The 21,043-nt window shown below is 35.9% G+C and overlaps 2 protein-coding genes across 2 annotated transcripts; one reads left to right on the top strand and one right to left on the bottom strand.

Annotated features, from left to right (window-relative positions):
* Positions 1-15,510: 15,510 nt before the first annotated feature.
* LOC139890859 (vacuolar iron transporter homolog 4-like) lies at positions 15,511-16,310 on the top strand. The gene has a single exon (XM_071873789.1). It carries the CDS (start codon positions 15,527-15,529, stop codon positions 16,157-16,159), a length of 633 nt encoding a protein of 210 aa, XP_071729890.1. The 5' UTR covers positions 15,511-15,526; the 3' UTR covers positions 16,160-16,310.
* A 1,667-nt stretch (positions 16,311-17,977) lies between these two features.
* On the bottom strand, positions 17,978-20,452 carry LOC139890858 (glycine-rich RNA-binding protein RZ1A). Its single transcript, XM_071873788.1, has 4 exons — positions 20,334-20,452; positions 19,556-19,674; positions 18,442-18,979; positions 17,978-18,158 (listed from the first exon to the last, which is right to left on the bottom strand). Exons 2-3 carry the CDS (start codon positions 19,664-19,666, stop codon positions 18,452-18,454), a joined length of 639 nt encoding a protein of 212 aa, XP_071729889.1. The 5' UTR covers positions 19,667-19,674; positions 20,334-20,452; the 3' UTR covers positions 17,978-18,158; positions 18,442-18,451.
* Between the last annotated feature and the right edge of the window lie 591 nt (positions 20,453-21,043).

Here is a 21,043-nt window from a genome sequence, read left to right as displayed (position 1 = left end):
GCCCAGTTCAATGCGTGCCTAAGAAGGGTGGTATGACTGTCATCACAAATGAGAAAAATGAGCTTATTCCTACTAGGACTGTAACAGGATGGCGTGTATGTATTGATTATAGAAAATTAAATGACGCCACCAGAAAAGATCACTTTCCCTTACCTTTCATAGATCAAATGTTGGAAAGATTAGCCGGAAATAGTTACTATTGTTTTCTAGATGGATTTTCCGGATATTTTCAAATTCCAATAGCACCCGAAGATCAAGAGAAAACCACATTCACGTGCCCTTATGGTACTTTTGCTTACAAACGCATGCCATTTGGACTTTGCAACGCCCCTGCAACCTTTCAAAGGTGTATGATGGCGATTTTTCATGACATGATAGAAGAATGCATGGAAGTATTCATGGATGACTTTTCAGTCTTCGGTGATACATTTAAATCATGTCTAGTTAATCTGGAACGAATGCTAATTAGATGCGAAAAATCAAATCTAGTACTTAATTGGGAGAAATGCCATTTCATGGTTAAAGAAGGCATCGTTCTTGGACATAAAATTTCAAAAGAAGGAATTGAAGTGGATAGAGCTAAAGTAGATGTAATTGCTAAACTTCCACATCCCACCAATGTTAGAGGAGTTAGGAGTTTTCTAGGGCATGCCGGTTTTTACCGACGTTTTATAAAAGATTTTTCTAAAATTGCCACTCCTATGAATAAACTCCTAGAAAAGGATGCGCCATTCATCTTTTCAGATGAATGTATCAAATCTTTTAATATACTTAAAGAAAAACTCACTAATGCGCCGATCATGATAACACCAAATTGGAATCTACCATTTGAACTAATGTGCGATGCAAGTGATTTTGCAATGGGAGCCGTTTTAGGACAAAGGATTGAAAAACGATTTCAACCTATATATTATGCTAGTAAGACATTACAAGGAGCACAAACGAACTATACAACTACTGAAAAAGAACTCCTTGCTATTGTCTTTGCTTTTGACAAATTCCGATCATATCTCGTTCTAGCAAAAACGGTGGTCTATACCGACCATTCTGCTCTTAGATACCTATTTTCAAAACAAGATGCTAAACCAAGATTAATCCGTTGGATCTTACTCTTACAAGAGTTTGATATTGAAATCCGAGATAAAAAAGGAGCAGAAAATCTCGCCGCTGATCATCTTTCTCGTCTTGAAAATCCCGAATTAGAAGTTCTGAATGAATCGGCCATACAAGACAACTTTCCTGATGAATATCTATTGAAGATAGATTATAAAGAAATCCCATGGTTTGCAGACTATGCAAACTACTTAGTTTGTGGATTCCTTGAAAAAGGATTATCGTACCAAAGACGAAAGAAATTCTTCAGTGATATAAAACACTATTTCTGGGAAGATCCACATCTGTTTAAAAGTTGTCCCGATGGAATAATACGCCGATGTGTATTTGGAAATGAAGCTAGTAAAATATTAAACCATTGTCACACAGGACCAACAGGAGGGCATTATGGGCCTCAACTAACAGCAAGAAAAGTTTATGAAGCTGGATTCTATTGGCCTACAATTTACAAAGACGCACACCTTCTTTGCAAATCCTGTGATGCATGTCAAAGGGCCGGAAAAATAAGTCAACGCGATGAAATGCCACAAAATGTCATCCAAGTATGTGAAGTATTTGACATTTGGGGTATTGACTTTATGGGTCCATTTCCAAAATCTCATAATAATCTATATATACTCGTAGCCATTGATTATGTATCTAAATGGGCGGAAGCACAAGCTCTCCCAACTAACGATGCACGAGTTGTAGTCAATTTTTTAAAACGTCTTTTTGCAAGGTTTGGAACACCGAAAGCTTTAATAAGTGATCGGGGTACTCATTTCTGTAATAATCAACTTGAGAAAGTTCTTAAAAGATATGGAGTAACTCATAAAATCTCCACCGCATATCATCCACAAACAAGTGGACAAGTTGAAAATACAAACCGAGCTTTAAAACGTATTCTTGAGAAAACCGTAGGATCAAATTCGAAGGAATGGTCCATTAAATTGGAGGATGCACTCTGGGCTTTTAGAACAGCCTACAAAACTCCAATTGGAACCACACCTTTTAGACTTGTGTATGGAAAAGCATGTCATCTTCCAGTAGAAATTGAACACAAAGCATTTTGGGCTTTGAAGACATGTAATCTTGATTTACATGAAGCCGGACGTCTACGATTAAGTCAACTAAACGAATTAGAAGAATTAAGACATGAAGCATACGAAAATTCGTTAATCTATAAAGAAAGAACGAAGAAATGGCATGATAAAAGAATCAGAAGTTCAAAAGAATTTAAAGAAGGAGACAGAGTTCTTCTTTTCAATTCACGATTCAAGCTATTTCCTGGAAAATTGAAATCAAGATGGTCTGGACCATTCATAGTCAAAAGAGTTTTCCCATACGGAACGATAGAATTGATAAATTCAAATGGGATTGAATTTAAAGTTAATGGTCACAGAGTTAAACATTACATACATGGTCCGATGGAAGTCGACAACGAAGTTAATCACAATTTCGACACCACAGCTAACTAAGTGTGGGGAGAATCAAGTCTTTAAAGGATAATATGAATTTCTGTTAGAGTTAGATTGTCTGTTTTCGTATAGTTCTCGAAAATGGAACACGTATGGTCTTTCCCTAGCAGACCCTAAAGAACTAGTCTTCTCCCCCCATTCTGAATTTTTATTTTTTTTTAGGTTTTTACAAAATGAAGACTGCCTGTGAACTAAACCATGGTCTAATGCTACACGCTTTGATCACTAAAAGAAATAATGACATACTACCGAGTGAATTAGTATCAGTAATCAGAGAAAGAATGGACGGAGTTAGAAAAGGATCCAGATGCGAAGATAATAAGTTACAATTTGGTAAAGGAAAATCAAAATCCGCAGCAAAAAGAAGAGCACGACACCTAGAAAAATGTCACAAATGCGGAAAATGGTCACATGGAGGTAAATGTTCAAATAATCAAACCTATTCAAATACCGAATTTGTTACTTTATGCAGAGACGGACCGTTCATATGTTTAGAAGAAAAGACAATGAATGCTCGAGGTTACGCCTATGCAGCCATGGAAGACCAATTAAACCGACTATCTTATGAATATAATAGATCATATAACTAAGAAATCTATTTCACAGGTATGTCTGTACAGTTTTTATTTTTTATTTTATTTTTAACCTTTTGATAATAAACGCTAATTTGTTCGCTAAAAAGTATTAAATTGGTATTAAATGAAATTAGGTTTGGCGACCGAAATTATTGATATCATTCAAAAATTTATTACATCACTGCGAAATTTAACGTTTATTCTTAAGGTATAAATATCTTTAATCAATCAACCCAAAATATTTCAAAAATTCGTCATGAGTTAAATTAGGTCTTGGAACCGAAATTACTTTACCGAAAAGAGGGGCGCATATTTTTGATAATATTTGATTGATAAAAGTGGGATAAAAAGACAAAAAGATTTTTAATTTTATTTTTTACCATGTTTTTAATCTTAATATTTAAATCTTAAATTAATATTGTAAACTTTGTAAAAACAATATTTTTAAAATTGTAAATATTTGAAAAATTAATATAAGTTTGATATGAATTTATAAATTTTTAAATTTTAAGTTTGGTGTGAATTTTTAATTTTTAATTTTTAATTTTGAATTTTATATTTATGTTGTGTGAAATTAAAAACAAAAATTTACTTTATCTCATTAAGTTAAGAATATGATTTTTAAAAATTCGTCGTAAGTTGAAGACTAGGTCTTTGAACCGAAATTGCTTTACCCGAGGGAGGGACGAGAACTTTTATTATCATTATTTTTAATCTTATTGATTTAAAGTATGCCAAAAACATTAAAAAACCCAAAAAAATCTTAGCTTTTAAAACAATCGCTACAAAAAGACAAATTTTAAAATTTTGTCGAGGGACGGACTAGGACATCAATCCGAAACGACCTCGTCCGAAATAACAAGGGAAACAAAATTTTAAAATTAATTTCTTAATTGTTTTATAAGTTAAAGATTATTAAAAAAAAAAAAAAAAAAAAAAAAAAAAAAAAAAAAAAAAAAAATAACTCCGCGACTCGCGGAGTTTTCAGTTAAAACCTCCGCGACTCGCGGAGGGACCAAATTACAGAAAAAAAATAAAACAGCTGCACACGATCAGTTCACTCCCACCAACACAAAAACACCCAAAATACTGCGAAAAAGACCCGAGAAAACCCACAAAAATCATCCCAAAAACTCAATTTTTCACCGTTAATCTTCAAATTTTTCACTACAATCATGTTGAGAAGGATGATATCTAGGAACTACTCAAGAAAACAGGTACAATTACACCCCAAATCACCTTTAAATCCGAATTTTAGTGTGTTCTTGAGCATATTTTCATAATTTGAATTTTGTTAATTTTTAGTGTAATTAGTGTTAAATTGTTAGTATATTATGCATGTATAACCTAGATTGATGCTTGTTAACATGATTTGAAGCCAAAAACTTCAAAATTTTTAGAATCTAGGGTTTGTGTTCTTGAGCAATTTGGGGCTTTTTGATATAAACAGGTTATGGCCGATTTTTGTCATGAATTGTTGCTAAATTGAGTAGTGTAACATGTCTAGGTAATTAAATGATCCAAACTTTGAGCCTAAACATGATTTTGAGAATTAAAGTGGACTTTTTCAAGTCCAAAATTCATGAACTTGATTTTTGAAAGATAATGCCATTTGAGACTTGTTTATTTACTAGTAATGATTATTTTGACATGTTATTTGAGTTGAATGCTTATGAACTTGGCGAAAATTTTCGTATATGCTTATTTGAAAAAGTGTAGATTTGATAAAAATGTGAAAATAAGCTTAAGTTTGATATAAATTGATAATGTCATTGTAATTATTTTGATCGATGATTTTGCTGACACTAATGCATATTTGGATGCACAAAATTTGTGTTTGATGTGTTTTGCAGACTGAAAGGGGTGAATCTTCATCCCAAGCCCGCCATGCTCCTGCTGAGAACTTGGAACAACAGGAGGTAGATAACTACTACAAGCAGGATGTACCTCATCCAGTCATGACCTTTTCAGATATGCACTTGGAACAGTTGCACCCGAACCTGCGATTTGACAGACTTTGGATAGATTATCCAAAATATCAACGGGGTTTGCATACTCTTCACTCTAAGGTTGTTGAGGTACCAAGGGTCATAGAATGGGGACCCTTGGAAGCTGTAGAATTGGCCGGGCCAATTAGGGAATTACTGGTACAGAGGTATGGTAATTCTTATTTTAATGACTGGATATGTTTATTCACCATACGCAGACCTGTATATAAAGTATGGTGTGAAGAGTTGTTATGTAGTATAGAGTTGAATGATCGGGTAGCTAGTTTAACCGATCGTTCTTTTATTAGATTTTTGTTAGGCGGTTCGATGCGCCACATGTCTTTACTGGACATGGCTCAGGCTTTACGTATATATACGCCTGAGGAATTAGCGTCTGCCGATTGTAGAGGATTGATACTAAACGGTAGGAAAATAGATGAGAATTTTGATACACACGGTGTGTGGAGTCAAATGACAAGCCACCACCGTTTTAAAGGGGGAAACTACTCTTATTTGGATATAGATAGAGCCGAATTAAGAGTAATACATAGGTTTTTAGCTAACTCGATTACACAAAGGGGTAAAAACAAAGAAAAGGTAAATGAACAAGATTTGTTTTACCATATGTGTATTCGAGACCCACACAGCGCTGTAAGTATACCATATTGTGTGGGTTATTATTTATCAGCTATGGTTCGAGGGATGCGTCCACATAGCATAATAGGAGGTGGTATTTTTATTACTTTGATTGGTGAATATCTCGGTGTGGATATAAGTCGGGGGGGATTATTAGTAGAAGAGCCGGAACCCCGCGACACTATAGGTTTAAATGTATACCATGGTGCGAAAGTGTTGAAGCGGCGAAATAACGCCGCAGTACGATACAATGGTAAACATCCACAGGTAGAGAGAAACCAGGAACAAGGTAATGTAGGAGGGGGGCAAGAAATGCATAGGTTTATAGCTTCTCAGGAATACGAAAATGCTAGACAGAGAGCATTTGAAGATTGGCAAGTTCATCAGAACCAGATCATAGCGCATTGCCAACACATAGGTAGAAACTATATTCCTACACCGAAACCCGTCTTCCCTCCTTGGTCGATAGAGATGCAGCCACCATATCCTACGTATGACCCTGCCGAAGCATTCTATAGCACTTATGGTTATGCGTGGAACCCCTATTGGTACCAATATCATCCTTAGTTTACTTATTTTTATTTTTTTTTTGTAATTTGTAATTATTGATATGTTTAATATTTTTTGTTAATATTGTAATCATTTTTATAATTTCTAACTTTTATTCTTAGATTTTAATAATTTTTGAATGTGGGGTAATAAACCAAACTTCAAAAATATGTATATATGTTTGCAGTTTATCTTATGTACACAACAGGGTAAAACAACGCATTTTCAAAGACTGGCATTAAGTTCAGCAAAAGCAAGTAATTTTGACGACAATGATGCAAAATATATGTGAAATAACAACAAGACGGAATGAACAAATGACGTGCACCATTTATCATTCAGCAAACAAACGCCAATATATTTGGAAACTTTGGTAAAAATTTAATCATTTTCACACAAATCACCCTCAATAATTTAAATTGTTACTGATTTCTTGCAAATGAGGGCATTGCAAGATCTTAAGTGTGGGAAGGGGTTAAATTCTTTCGGATTTTAAAAAATTTTTACTTTATACACTTGGTTACCATTAAAAATACTAGTAAAGCAGTAGTTGTATTAGAATCTAGTGCTCTCTGATAAAAAAGAACAGCCCTAGTCTTATATACTGACTACCCAATTCTAGTAAAATTTTTCAAAATTTTCAATTAAATGAATTAAAATCATGTTTATACATATTTATGAACGATAAAACTAGGTTTCAAACACCGAAATTATTGTTACCTCGGAAAGGACATAAATTGAGAAACAAACTAAAATGTTAAAATTCATTTAAAATGGAATAGAGGACGATAAAAAGAAAAATAAAAGCCAAGTGTGGGAAAATTTACCAAATTATTTTAAACATATGCCACATATATTTGTAACAAATAACTGAAAATACTTTTGCTTTGGACTAAACTAAACTGTTTTACCCAATGAAAGAAAAGAAGAGATGGATCTACACGATGAATCAATTCCATCATTAAAAGGAAGTAAAGTCTTCCGAAAAAGACACGCGCTTCTTGATTTAGGTCATGAAGTTGTCGTTCAGACCAGCTGTAGGTTGACGAAAAATCTAGAAAAGTCATCACTAAAATCAGCAGGAAATCCACGGACCTCAGCATTAAACAGGGTCGCCAAGTGGTCAGATTTATCCTAACCATGAGAAGGATTTATCTCGTACAATGGGGAGGCACCGTGCAAATTAGCTGGATAAGACTAATGAATCAGATCCCCAGAAAGGATAATCTCCTTAAAGATTAAAAATCAGCTTTTAAGACTGATATTACTCAATCCTAGAGATTGACCTTAAAGATTGAGAATTCAAACTCATGGAATTCAATGATATCTAAACTCGAGCGTGAACGAGAAAATATTTTGATAAAAATACAAACCGATTTGTTTTCTGAAAACCCTATTTTCAATGCGTTCATTACCATTGAACGTAAAATCCTAGGAATTCACCTGGAATTCATTAGGTCACCTGAATCAAATCAGGTGTCAACCGTAAGAACGGTGGTTGCATAACATGGTCAAAGACAGGACCTTGTGCCAGACCGACAAATTATAAGGGTGAGCTTTACTATTGCTCCTACCAAGGATAGTAATTGCGTCCGACACGTTATAGACCATAATCAAAAGCATGTCACGGGACATTGCCTTAACAGTTGCTTGTTCAACGCTTTCCTTTACAACCGGACGGTAGTTTGCCGAAAGGTAATATACGGAACAAGTAAACTGGACGTGTTGCTTTCCAAATACAAGGTTAGCAAGTGGGTGACACAAAACCGCAAGTTTTGAGCTAAAATTTTCAAATCTGAAACCCACCAAACCCACAAAAATATTTTGCAAACACCGGTAAAGGGTTATTCCGGAAAACTTATCTAGGGTAAAAACTAGATTTAATTTTCAAAAGATCAAATGTTTTCATAAAGATCCAATTTCCTTAATGGATCTAAATTTTTATAGTCATGTGGGACTGTAAACCATATCGTTACTACCATTGTTTATACCGCCGTATAGAAATCACTGATGTACAAAGTGTGAAGAATAAAGAAGTGATTCTAGTATTTCAAGACAATATTGCTTGAGGACAAGCAACGCTCAAGTGTGGGAATATTTGATAATGCTAAAAACGAACATATATTTCATAGCATTATTCCTCAAGAAAGACAAGCTTTTAGTTGCAATTGTTCTATTTACAAGTGATATTCGTTTAAATAATAAAAGGTGAAGACAAAAGACAGATTCGACGATTTGAAGACGCAAACGACCAAAAAGCTCAAAAGAACAAAAGACAATCAAAAAGGTTCCAATTATTGATAAGAAACGTCTCGAAATCACAAGAGTACAAGATTCAAAACGCAAAGTACAAGATATTAAATTGTACGCAAGGACGTTCGAAAAACCGGAACCGGGACCAGAGTCAACTCTTAACGCTCGACGCAACGGACTAAAAATTACAAGTTAACTATGTATATAAATATAATATAATATATAATTAATTATATTAATTATATATATATTATATATATATATTAAAAACTATCGGCAGCCAGAAACTCCAAGGGTGTAAAGTGAAAATACCTCTCCGCGACTCGCGGAGTTTGAAGGGCTTTTTGCCGCGAGTCGCGGAGCCCCAAATTTCATTTCTGGCTATAAAGCCAACCGAATTCTGATCGAATTTTACACATTATTTTCATCTCTCTCTCAATATATACGTAATATATTTATATTTATAATTTATATTTTAATTTTAATTATAATTCTAATAATAAGGGTATGTTAGCGAATGTTGTAAGGGTGTAAGTCGAAATTCTGTCCGTGTAACGCTACGCTATTTTTAATCATTGTAAGTTATGTTCAACCTTTTTATATTAATGTCTCGTAGCTAAGTTATTATTATGCTTATTTAAAACGAAGTAATCATGATGTTGGGCTAATTACTAAAATTGGGTAATTGGGCTTTGTACCATAATTGGGGTTTGGATAAAAGAACGACACTTGTGGAAACTAGGCTATGGGCTATTAATGGGCTTTATATTTGTTTAACTAAATGAAAGTTTGTTAATGTTAATATAAAGATTTACAATTGGGCGTCCCTATAAATTACCATATACACTCGATCGGACACGATGGGCGGGGTATTTATATGTACGAATAATCGTTCATTTAACCGGACACGGGAATGGATTAATAGCCACTAGAATAATTAAAACAGGGGTGAAATTACATTCAAGGGTAATTGGTGTAATTGTTAACAGAGTAGTAAAACCTTGGTTTACACGCAGTCGATAACCTGGTGTATTCATTAAACAAAGTATTAAAACCTTGTTACAATTCGAATCCCCAATTAGTTGGAATATTTATCTTCGGGTATAATAATAATTTGACAAGGACACTTGCAATTTATATTTATGACTGATGGACTGTTATGGACAAAAACCAGACGGACATATTGAATAATCCAGGACAAAGGACAATTAACTCATGGGCATAAAACTAAAATCAACACGTCAACCATCATGATTACGGAAGTTTAAATAAGCATAATTCTTTTATTTCATATTTAATTTCCTTTATTTTATATTTAATTGCACTTCTAATTATCGCACTTTTATTTATTGTTATTTTATTTTATCGCACTTTTAATTATCGTACTTTTTAATTATCGCAATTTAATTTTTATCGCATTTTTATTATTCGCAATTTCATTATCGTTATTTACTTTACGCTTTAATTTAAAGTCTTGTATTTATTTTATATTTTACATTAGGTTTTAACTGCGACTAAAGTTTTAAAATCGACAAACCGGTCATTAAACGGTAAAAACCCCCCCTTTATAATAATAATATTACTTATATATATATTTGTATTTTTAATAAAAGTAAACTAATATAGCGTTGAGCTTTGTTTAAAGATTTCCCTGTGGAACGAACCGGACTTACTAAAAACTACACTACTGTACGATTAGGTACACTGCCTATAAGTGTTGTAGCAAGGTTTAAGTATATCCATTCTATAAATAAATAAATATCTTGTGTAAAATTGTATCGTATTTAATAGTATTTTCTGCTAAAATTTAATAGTATTTTATACCCCTCTGCTTTAACATCAATACTTCTCCTGAGATAGCCATAACCTTTTATTCTTCCTGTCTCGGGTTATCTGCATTCCCAAAATCTGTTGAGCCTGTCCTAAGTCTTTCATGTCAAAAGACTTAGAGAGTTCCTTCTTCAGCTGGTTGATCTTCGTTGCGTCTTTCCCTACGATCAAAATATAGTCTACATATAGTAGAAGAGCAACGAAATCTCCTTCAGAAAACTTCTGAATGTAGACACACTCATCTGCTACAGTTTTCTTGTACCCGTGACTCACCATGCACGAGTCAAACTTCTTGTACCACTGCCTAGGTGCCTGCTTCAAACCATACAAACTTTTCTTCAGCTTGCATACGAGGTTATCTCCTGAAACCTCAAAACCTTCCGGCTGCTCCATGTAAATTTCTTCATGTAAATCTCCATGAAGAAAAGCTGTTTTTACATCCATCTGTTCAAGCTCCAAGTTCATACTTGCGACCAATCCAAGTATGACTCTAATTGAAGTCATCTTGACTACTGGTGAAAATATCTCGTCAAAATCAATCCCTTTCTTCTGTTGGAATCCTTTGACTACAAGTCGTGCTTTGTATTTTACCACTTTTTCACTACCATCCTTTTTCAGCTTGAACACCCATTTATTTTTCAGTGCCTTCTTTCCGCGTGGAAGTTCTACAATCTCATAAGTTTGATTTTTCTGCAGAGAATCCATCTCATCCTGCATTGCGAGCAACCATTTTTCTTTGTCCTTATGAAATACTGCTTCATGAAAACTCTCTGGTTCTCCATCTTCAGTAAGTAGAAGGTACTCGGATTCCGGATATCTACTCGATAGAATCCGACCTCGTTCAGATCTACGAACTTCTGGAACATTCTGAGGAGATCCACCATCATCTTGACCTTGTGATGGTGTTGGAACGTCTGGCAGATGGGGCTGTGGCTCCCCCTGCTCAGCACCGTCATTTTCTCCATAATCTTCTACTTCTGGCATTTCTTCTTGCACTGAATATTCATTTCTCATGAATGAATCTATTGTTGCCTCTGGCACCTGAGCAGCAACATTTGACTTCTGAGATATTGTGGGCTTTTCAATATCTTCTATTGTCTGGCTTTCATGGAACACCACGTCCCTAATTCTGATCACCTTTTTCTCCTTTGGATCCCATAATCTGTATCCAAATTCTTCATCTCCATAGCCTATGAATATGCATGGAGTGGTCCTTGCATCCAGCTTCTGCCTGAGCTCCTTGGATATATGTGCGTACGCCAAACATCCAAATACTCTTAAGTGAGAGTATGATGGATCCTTTCCAGACCAAAGTTTCTCCGGAACTTCAAAATTCAGTGGTACTGATGGAGATCGGTTGATCAAATAACAAGCGGCTCTGACTGCTTCTCCCCAGAATGGCTTTGGCAGCTTAGCCATACTCAGCATGCTCCGAACACGTTCCATGATTGTTCGGTTCATTCTTTCTGCTATACTATTATGTTGAGGGGTACGTGGGACCGTCTTCTCATGTCGGATGCCATATGATCTGCAATAGGCATCGAACTGCCTGGAAGAGTATTCACCGCCGTTGTAAGATCGAAGACACTTTAACTTCTTTCCTGTCTCACGTTCTACCATGACATGGAACTGTTTGAAGTAATCGAACACCTGGTCCTTCGTCCGTAAGAAATATACCCACACCTTTCGAGAAGCATCATCGATAAATGTCAGAAAGTATCGGTTGCCGCCAATTGATTCAACCTCTAAGGGACCGCAAACATCAGAGTGTACCAGACTGAGTAACTCTGATTTTCTCGTTGAAGAGGAATTAAATGAGACTCTATGCTGCTTACCAAACAGACAATGATTGCAAGGATCTAGTGCAGCGTCCTTGTCTACATTGATAAGCTCCTTCTTTATTAGGGTAGACAACCCTTTCTCACTCATGTGACCGAGTCTCTGGTGCCATAAATTTTGTGAAGCCTCCTTTTCTGCAACATTAATACTGTCTGTGCAGATCTTCACATGAGTCTTGTACAGTGTGCCACAAATATGTCCTCGAGCGACTATCATAGCGCCTCTTGACAATTTCCACGTGCCTCTACTGAAATGACTATCATAGCCCTGTTTATCGAGAGCTACCCCAGAAAGTAGATTCAGCCGAAGATCTGGCACATGGCGGACATCCTTCAGAGTGATTGTGCTCCCGGAACTTGTCTTTATCTTGACATCACCAATTCTGACAATCTCAGCGAAACTGAAATTTCCCATCTTCACAGCTCCAAAGTCACCAGCTTTGTATGTTGTGAAGTATTCCTTATATGGAGTCACGTGGTAGGAAGCTGCAGTATCTACCACCCATTCTGTTTCTTCTCGTGAGACGTGAAGGCATGTCTCATCATGGGTTGAACAATAAGCTATATCACCAGAGATAGTCACTAATGTTTCTCCACCCTTATTCTTCGGCTGTGAACTGATTTGACCTTGTTCCTCTTTCAATCTATAGCAGTTCTTCTTCATATGTCTCTCTAATCCACAATGATGGCATTTATATGTTGGTTTTCTGCCATCAGCTGACCAGCCCCTGCTCTTGCTTCTGCCTCTCCATTTATTTTTGCTACTCATTCGCTGTCTCCCCCGATTCTCTGTGACAAAGTCATGGGTCTGATCTGTGCCCATGTCTTTTCTCCTTGCCTCTTCACTGAATAGGGCATCCTTGACCATTGACATGGTAAGTTTGCCATTCGGGGCTGAGTTGCTGAGTGTTACTACCAGCGTTTCTCAACTATCGGGAAGGGAACTAAGTAGCAGTAGCGCCTGAACTTCATCGCCAAGCGGCATCTCTACAGACGATAACTGGTTGACCAAGTTCTGGAACTCACTGGTATGCTCGGCAACTGAAGTTCCACTTTTGAGCTTCATGTTGACTAAACGCCTCATCAGCAGGGCTTTATTCCGAGCAGTCTTGGCCTGGTACATATCCTCCAACTTTTTCCAGAGGACATATGCGTCTGTTTCTTGTGCAACATGGTGGAAGACACTATGATCAATCCATTGACGGATCTGACCAATAGTTTTTCGGTTTGATTTCTTCCACTCTTTCTCTTTGGCAGAATCAGGGTTTATACCCTTCAATTCAATAGGATCGAACAAATCCTTACAGCTGAGGAGATCTTCCATCCGAGGTTTCCACAGCGTGTAGTTTGTGGCTGTGAGCATAATCATAGCTCCGGAAGATGATGTTGACTCTTCTGTGGACATTATCACCTTACAAATAATTTTTCTACACAAACGGGGTTGAATTGTAGAAAACAGAGATCACCGTTACGTCCGGAACGGTTGAAAATGGTGGAATAGACACTTCGCGGCTTAAATTCCACTTACGGGGCAAAATTATAATTTTTATAAACTTCAGGGACCAAAAATGAAATTCTGAAAATTTCAGGGACCAAATTGTAAAATTTCAGAATCGCTACAGTACCGCTACAGTGCCGCCAGCTGCTACAGTGAATTGCTACAGTGACCGCGTTTTCTGAGCTCGTTATAACTCCGTTTAAGTCGCCGTTTTTTGCGTGGGACTCGGTTCGACGAGACGAATCCAATGGTACACTCAAAATTGAATTTTGAGAAAACTTCAGAAGACCCAAAAACTCAACCAACGTCTCTAACCAAGCTCTTGATACCACTTGTTAGGAAGAGGGGATCGCCTGGATGTTGGGAGATACAAATTTGAGAGAAAAACAACTCTATTACTCACAAGAATAGATTTACAGAGTATTACAAAACTCTTACAAAAAAAACTCTCAAACTCACACACACTCTCTAGGTTGTGATTACACTTCTCTGAGTGATTTAGGATCATTTACAACTGAGGTTTGCACCTCTATTTATAGTAAAAAATTCTATGGCGGTGGAATAGTGTGAACGAGGAAGGTGGGCGGCCGTCATCGTATTCAACTTTGCTACTTCCGTATGAGTTGTTCAAAGCTGTCTTCTTTGAATATCTAGAAACAAATATTGATTACGGCATCTAGAAGGTGAAGCTGGAATATGGCTGGAAAACATCAATTGTTATTTGTGCACTACCTCTTTCTAATCAAATCACCAAGTATAAATTGAATTGTTGTAGAGTACAATGTCTTACATACATTTGTTAATGAACTAAAAAAATAATTATGAATCATCACTCAATTTTATCTTTTTCATTGGACGGTTTGTATGTTTAAAATAATAAAAAGCATAAATAAGATGGTTTTAGCTTAGATGTTATATAGAATTTTTCTTTTATAGAATGAAAAGAATATCAAAAGAAAAATAGATGGGAAAAAAAAAAAAAAAAAAAAACGAAGGGATTCTTGCAACAAAAAAAGATGGCCGAAAGTGGACATTTCGGGTCACAAAAGTAACATTTGAAGGAAAGTATCAGGTCTCATCCACATTGTTCACATGTACAAATACTAACTAAACTAGTTATAACTTTCTTAAAGAAATAAATTCTGGACTACGAGTGTATATCAAATGAATATGATGATTCTTTTTTTTTTTTTTTGGCCTGAAAATTAGTGTTTGACTTTTTATTACCTATAATCTGTATAAATCCATGTCACTGGTGAAGTTTTGATTTTGGCCGTTATAATTATTCTATATATGATATGATTTGAAACAATCAATTTACTGTTGTTCATGAAATTATCTTATACCATAAATCACTTAGAGTTGTATTTTTGTAAATTAAAATTATAATTATAATAATAGAAGTCAAACAAATCGGTTGTAGTTTAAAAATGTAAATTCAGAGACGTTTTTAATAACCGAAGTGCTAATAAAGTTTGTTTAAACTTTATTTTATTTCATAAGCCAATTTATAGTATATTAAAAATTGTGAATTAATTGTCAAACATACCATAGTAGTGAATAGTAGCCTCCCTCATATGATTTTTTATTCAAAATAATTACGATGTACGCCTTTAAATCCGATTATTCCAAAACATGTGACGTGTAATTGCATTCTTAAAGATATTGTGTGAAGTTGGTGTATAAAAAGGGGATCACAAGGCGTGTGTTCTCCACAATTGTAATTGTATAATTCCTACTACTAAAGCACTCCGTACTAACTTTCATATTCTGCAACCCTTCTCAAACCATGGCAACCATCAACATTGAAAACTCAAATATTGAAATCGAAGAAACCGTTGATATAGCATTCAACTATGCTAAACGAGCTCAGTGGCTAAGAGCCGCTCTTTTAGGTGCTAACGACGGCCTCCTTTCAACTGCAACCATAATGATGGGCGTCGGGGCCGTTAGTAAAGACATTGCAACCATGATCATCTCCGGGATTGCGACACTTGTTGGTGGTGCATGTAGCATGGCTATTGGAGAATTCGTGTCCGTTTATTCCCAATATGACATTGAAATGTCACAATTTAAACGAGATATCAAGAATGGACAAATTGGTAGTGACGAACAAAAAGATAAGAAAAATGAGTTACCGAGTCCAACTAAAGCCGCACTAGCATCAGCATGTGCGTTCGCTTTTGGAGCACTTATGCCGTTGCTAGCAGCCGCTTTTATACATAATTATCATGTGAGATTGGGAGTGGTTGTGGGGGTGGTTAGCGTGGCCTTAATAGGGTTTGGTTGTTTGAGTGCATTTTTGGGTGGTGCTCCAATGGTGAAGCCAACGCTTAGGATCTTGATTGGGGGATGGTTAGCTATGACAATCACTTTTGGGTTAACCAAAGCCGTGGGTTCAGCCGGTTTGGTTGTTACTTAAAGTGATCTTTATCATTAAGGTTAATTAATTACAAGTATAGTTTGTTTAGTCATTTTAGTGGAGCTCTAAAGGTGGCCAGACTTAAAATGTGGTTCTTCCTTTTTAATCCTTTAATTTGACTTTAACGTCCTTTATTTGAGTGCTTATTACAAGTTAAATAGTAAATAGCGAACTAAGATGTGCCCAAAAATAAACATACATGAATCAGATATCAGATCTTATACTTGTAGTTGCTTGTTTAGTGCAAAGTTGAAAGTGATTTGATTCCAACTTGTCCCACGTAGGAGTGGAACTAAACTAGAAGGTGTATCCGGGTATATACGACTATACGTGTGAAGCTTCAAGTTATCGTATGTTGTGTTTCACTCTCACGCTTACACGCACTGTGGTTCCGAAAGTAGGCTCCGGTTAAAAAAAAAAAAAAATCTCTGATATAATGTGTACCCGAGCGAGCTGCAAACACGAATGAAACTCTTGAAATCTGGGTCTGTACATGTATAGTTTTTTTTGCTACCCGTTTTGGCCCATCTTAACGTTAATAGTTTTCAATCATAAGAAGACGAATATTATGTTAGAGAATTGTGTCAAACTCAAGTCAGTTATTTACGATTATGTTTCTTTGCAAAATTCAAATTAGATGAATGTTTCTTTTGCTTTCTACTTCGGTTTTCTGTTTAAACCGGATATGTATTATATTCATATTTCAGTTTCTTACTCATTTCTAACAAGTATGCAATGCACCGAATTGTCAAATGTGTGCTAGAGATCAAGACCTACATGATTAGAAAATCATGTAAGGGTTAACTCTTACAGTACTGGAATTCCACTTTAGGCCATCTTCATACTAGGAATTCCATATTGAACCAGATATACTAACTTATTAACAGCAATAAGTTACTCGCTATAAAACATTATGGTAATGGTAATATGGTAATAGCAATTATGCACATCTTGAAGGCAAAGAGAATAATTATGGAATTAACCAAATCATGCAAGTAGAGACAAATTCACAGAAAAAACAATCATGAGCAGAATGGAACAATATGACTGAAGGTAAAAGATACGACGACTTAAAAAGAACCTTCACAGCTCAGGTGAAAATTGTAGTTAAACGCTGTACTTTGGCCAGGCAGAAAACAAAAGATCAGATGCCATGAAACAGAACACGCGGTCTCACTCGAAGTGTCAAACGTCCTTTCACGAATCAAAATACGCACCAACATCCACAACGCGAACCAAGTGCAGGATCACCACCAGAAAGAACAATAACTATGAGCTGAAAAAGGTTCTAGAACCAGACCAGACCTTGAAGGGAGGGACATAGGGACATCACTAGCTGAAAAACAATAAGAACCGTCTTCCCATAAGACATGTGCCAGATCCCAAAAAGTGCTATGAACGGCAAAATCTTCCATCAACAATTCAATTGCAGATAAAGCTTTTCGAAATTTATCATGTTTGGACTGATTAAAAACAACCAACTAGTAACAAATCATGTACCCTTATTAATAGCCAAATAGCCTGCCAGAAGGTTAAATATGTTAATAGTGAGGCTAAGTAACCAGGATGAGTGTATTTCAGTAACTAGTACGGAGTATTAAATAGTTACCCGCTTTAGGCTTCACCAAGAAACTGGACCAAGCTCAAGGACCCAAAAGTAATTCGACAGTAAACAACCACATAAACTTGGGATGTACAAGGGCATATAAGGAAATTCACTCATGGTGCATCAGCAGAAGTATTAGAAGTTGTAATCACTTAATCAATAAAGTAGAGAACGAGAAGCATCAGCATAAGGGACAATCATAACAAGCACAATACTCCACGAACCAATCCAACATAGTATTGTAGCAGATGCCAAGTAGTCAAACTTTCAAAGTTCAATTTGAGTACTACATTCAGATCCAAATAAGCACATAACAAGTAAAACGACATGTTGCAGACAGATAAACCCCACCATTTGCATCTAGATCCAAGCACAATCTCCTTGAGCAAAAATCTGAAAAGTTAACAATAATAAGTTTATTCTCACAAAAGATGGTATACTACACGTGGAAATTGGGTACAAGAAACGACGGTTCAAGTCAAAATGTAACTTGTACAAGTCAGGTTAGGGTTGACCCGGATCATCTTTGTCGAAAAATATTGAACTTGCAATTAGTGTGTCAAAAAATTGCTTTGACAACTTTAACCATTTCATTTTTAGCTTATTCACCCAATAACATTGCACAAACAAACCAACTCACATACAAGTAATTTTTAGCTTATGTTAAATGACGTACCTCAAATCAATCATCTGAAACCACCTGAACGGCGTTCATACGGTCCAGAACGATCACGGCTGTATCGATCGCCTCCGCCGCCACCGCCACCATCCCTACTGCGTCCACTGTTACGATCTCCATTCCTATCAGGACCAAACCTGCTGCCGCCGCCACCACCACCACGTCCACCGCCATAACGATCATCTCTGCCACCATATCTACCCCCTCTATCTCCTTCACTTGGACATTCCCTAGCAAAATGTCCCGGCTTACCACACTTGAAGCAGTCCCCACCACCACCACCACCACCGCCACGTCCACCACCGCCACCTCCATAGTCACGATCACGACCACGATCGCGTCCACGGTCACGACCACCATCATAATCCCTGCCGCCTCCACCACCTCCTTTAGGCTGAGCCTTGTCTACAGTGATGTTCCTACCATCCAAATCAATCCCATTCATTGCTTCGATAGCGTCTTCCATTGCATGCTTATCATCAAAAGTGATGAAACCAAATCCTTTTGAACGCCCAGACTCCTTTTCTAAAACAACCTATATAAATATGAAAACAAAATTTTTACCAATATATATTAATAGAACTTAATATCAAGTTTCTATTTTCATCAACAACAATGACTATCCAGAATGTCTACAATGTAAAGTAATAGAACACGGGCTCAAAATAAAGAATACTACGGTTATTAAAAGATTTTACATTAATCAAGCCTATGCACACAAAACTGAAGAATCTGAACCCACTTACGTACCAAACAAAATGAATGATAATAATGTAATCTTAACCTCTATCAGTATATTAAATGTGTAACTCTGAATTTTTATACAGATCAATTAACCTGGCCTGAGTCACATGTTTGCACTAAAGTATTACTTTCCAGCAAAGCAGATATCACTCTTGTTTCAAGAAAAGCAAAAGTAACATCACTTCCATTATCGAAAACCACATTTTTTAAATCGGTTTGGTTTTTTCGGTTTAGTTTTGATTTGGTATTAGGTTTAAACGGTTTCAAACCAAATATTTAACTCCCCTAATATCAACACATAGTCCAAAAAAAAAGAAGAAGAAACAGTAGGTATTAATCTTATTAGAAAACATGTGAATCATATTACCTTTGCATCAAGAAGATTGCCAAACTTTGAAAAGGCGTCTTTAAGATCTCTATCAGACGTTGACCATGAAAGGCCACCAACAAAACAACGGTATTCGACATCATCTGACATGTTTACCACTGCAAACCCAAGTAAGCAGAGTATTAACAGCAATCAGAAGTATGTAATAACTCTTTTATTACCATGATATGAGTCCAACTGAATAACTTGTCTAAAGTTTTATGCTTTTGTATCATCAGGAAATATCAAACTTCTCACCATCCACCCCAAAACTAGATTACAGAAATAATCGAAAACAACTAGCAATTGTAGTTAAATTTTGTAACTACAAACCATAATGGTTGTTTACAGTAAAAACCCAATTTAACCCCCTCTTAAGTCTTAAAAGATTAAACAAATCTGATATCATCTATATATACATATACATATATACATACATACATACATACATACATAATTCAACGAATAGAAATATAGAATCATCATAATCCACGTGATAGCATAAGATCACATACCAGAGTCAAACAAATATCAAATAATTAGACACACGATTACAATGACTAATAATTGTCTAATAATTAGATTAATTGAATAGCATACATACGATCGATCATGATTCTAGTCGTAATATTGAGAGTATTAATCAATTTTCATGATAGAAAACATATAATTAAAAGCATCGATAGCAGATCAGTCTAACAAAAATAATAAGAATCGAGATCCAAAATTACAAATATAAATTGAGAAATCAGATGATGAAATTATTGAGTGTACTGACCAGAAGAAAGAATCGATCGACGAAAAAATTTCAAGAAATTTAGCGTTGATTTGACGAAAAACTATTCGTGACCTATCTAGTTATACATCGGTTACACGTACGAAAGTAACGGGTTAAACCCGAAACCTAATTTTGGATCCAACCCTATTTTCCGGATGCATTGGGCTTTAAATGGGCTTTCATAATGCGTACATGACCACGTTCTTCGACCTCACGTTTTTTTAAGCAAACAGATACGTTTTTTATTCACGACGACGGGACTCGAACTCACAACTATAAAGTTGATAAGTTTTCTTGATAGCGCTAGGCCAAAAGCCCTTACGTTCTTCGGCTTGTTCGTTTGAAAAGAGGTTACGCGATCACTAGGGTTCTTTCTTCGACTCAATATTCGTTCTTCCTTTGGTTGAAGGAAAGATTGTGGGTTCCTCTTCGATTTTTTCCTTTGGCTCGCCAAAAGTGTAGTCGTTCTCATCCTGAACGGGAAAGTCTGTATATCTTTGGAATAAGTTCCAGGTCAAGCTTATTAAGCTGGATTTGAGGGGGAAAAAAACTTTCTTGACCGCAGTGAAGATTAGTGTGTCTTGATTTGGTTGATCTTGTGTGTTGATTGTTTTGGTCTGTTTGTTTATTACTTCAATATTGTTGTGTGTTCGATTATTGTAATTTTTGTGTTGTTTGGTGTGGTTGGTTGTTTGGTATCAACAGTTTGT

Source organism: Rutidosis leptorrhynchoides, chromosome 2, assembly GCF_046630445.1.
Source record: "Rutidosis leptorrhynchoides isolate AG116_Rl617_1_P2 chromosome 2, CSIRO_AGI_Rlap_v1, whole genome shotgun sequence".
NCBI lineage: Eukaryota > Viridiplantae > Streptophyta > Magnoliopsida > Asterales > Asteraceae > Rutidosis > Rutidosis leptorrhynchoides.
This window is presented reverse-complemented; position numbering and strand designations above follow the sequence as displayed.

Bases quoted from the DNA above. Each gene is read 5' to 3' on its own strand.
- LOC139890858 (XM_071873788.1), bottom strand. From the start codon at position 19,666: ATGTCAGATGATGTCGAATACCGTTGTTTTGTTGGTGGCCTTTCATGG. The intron at 18,980-19,555 runs GTAATATGATTC...ATATTTATATAG, and splicing joins GCAATCTTCTTGATGCAAAG to GTTGTTTTAGAAAAGGAGTC.
- LOC139890859 (XM_071873789.1), top strand. From the start codon at position 15,527: ATGGCAACCATCAACATTGAAAACTCAAATATTGAAATCGAAGAAACC.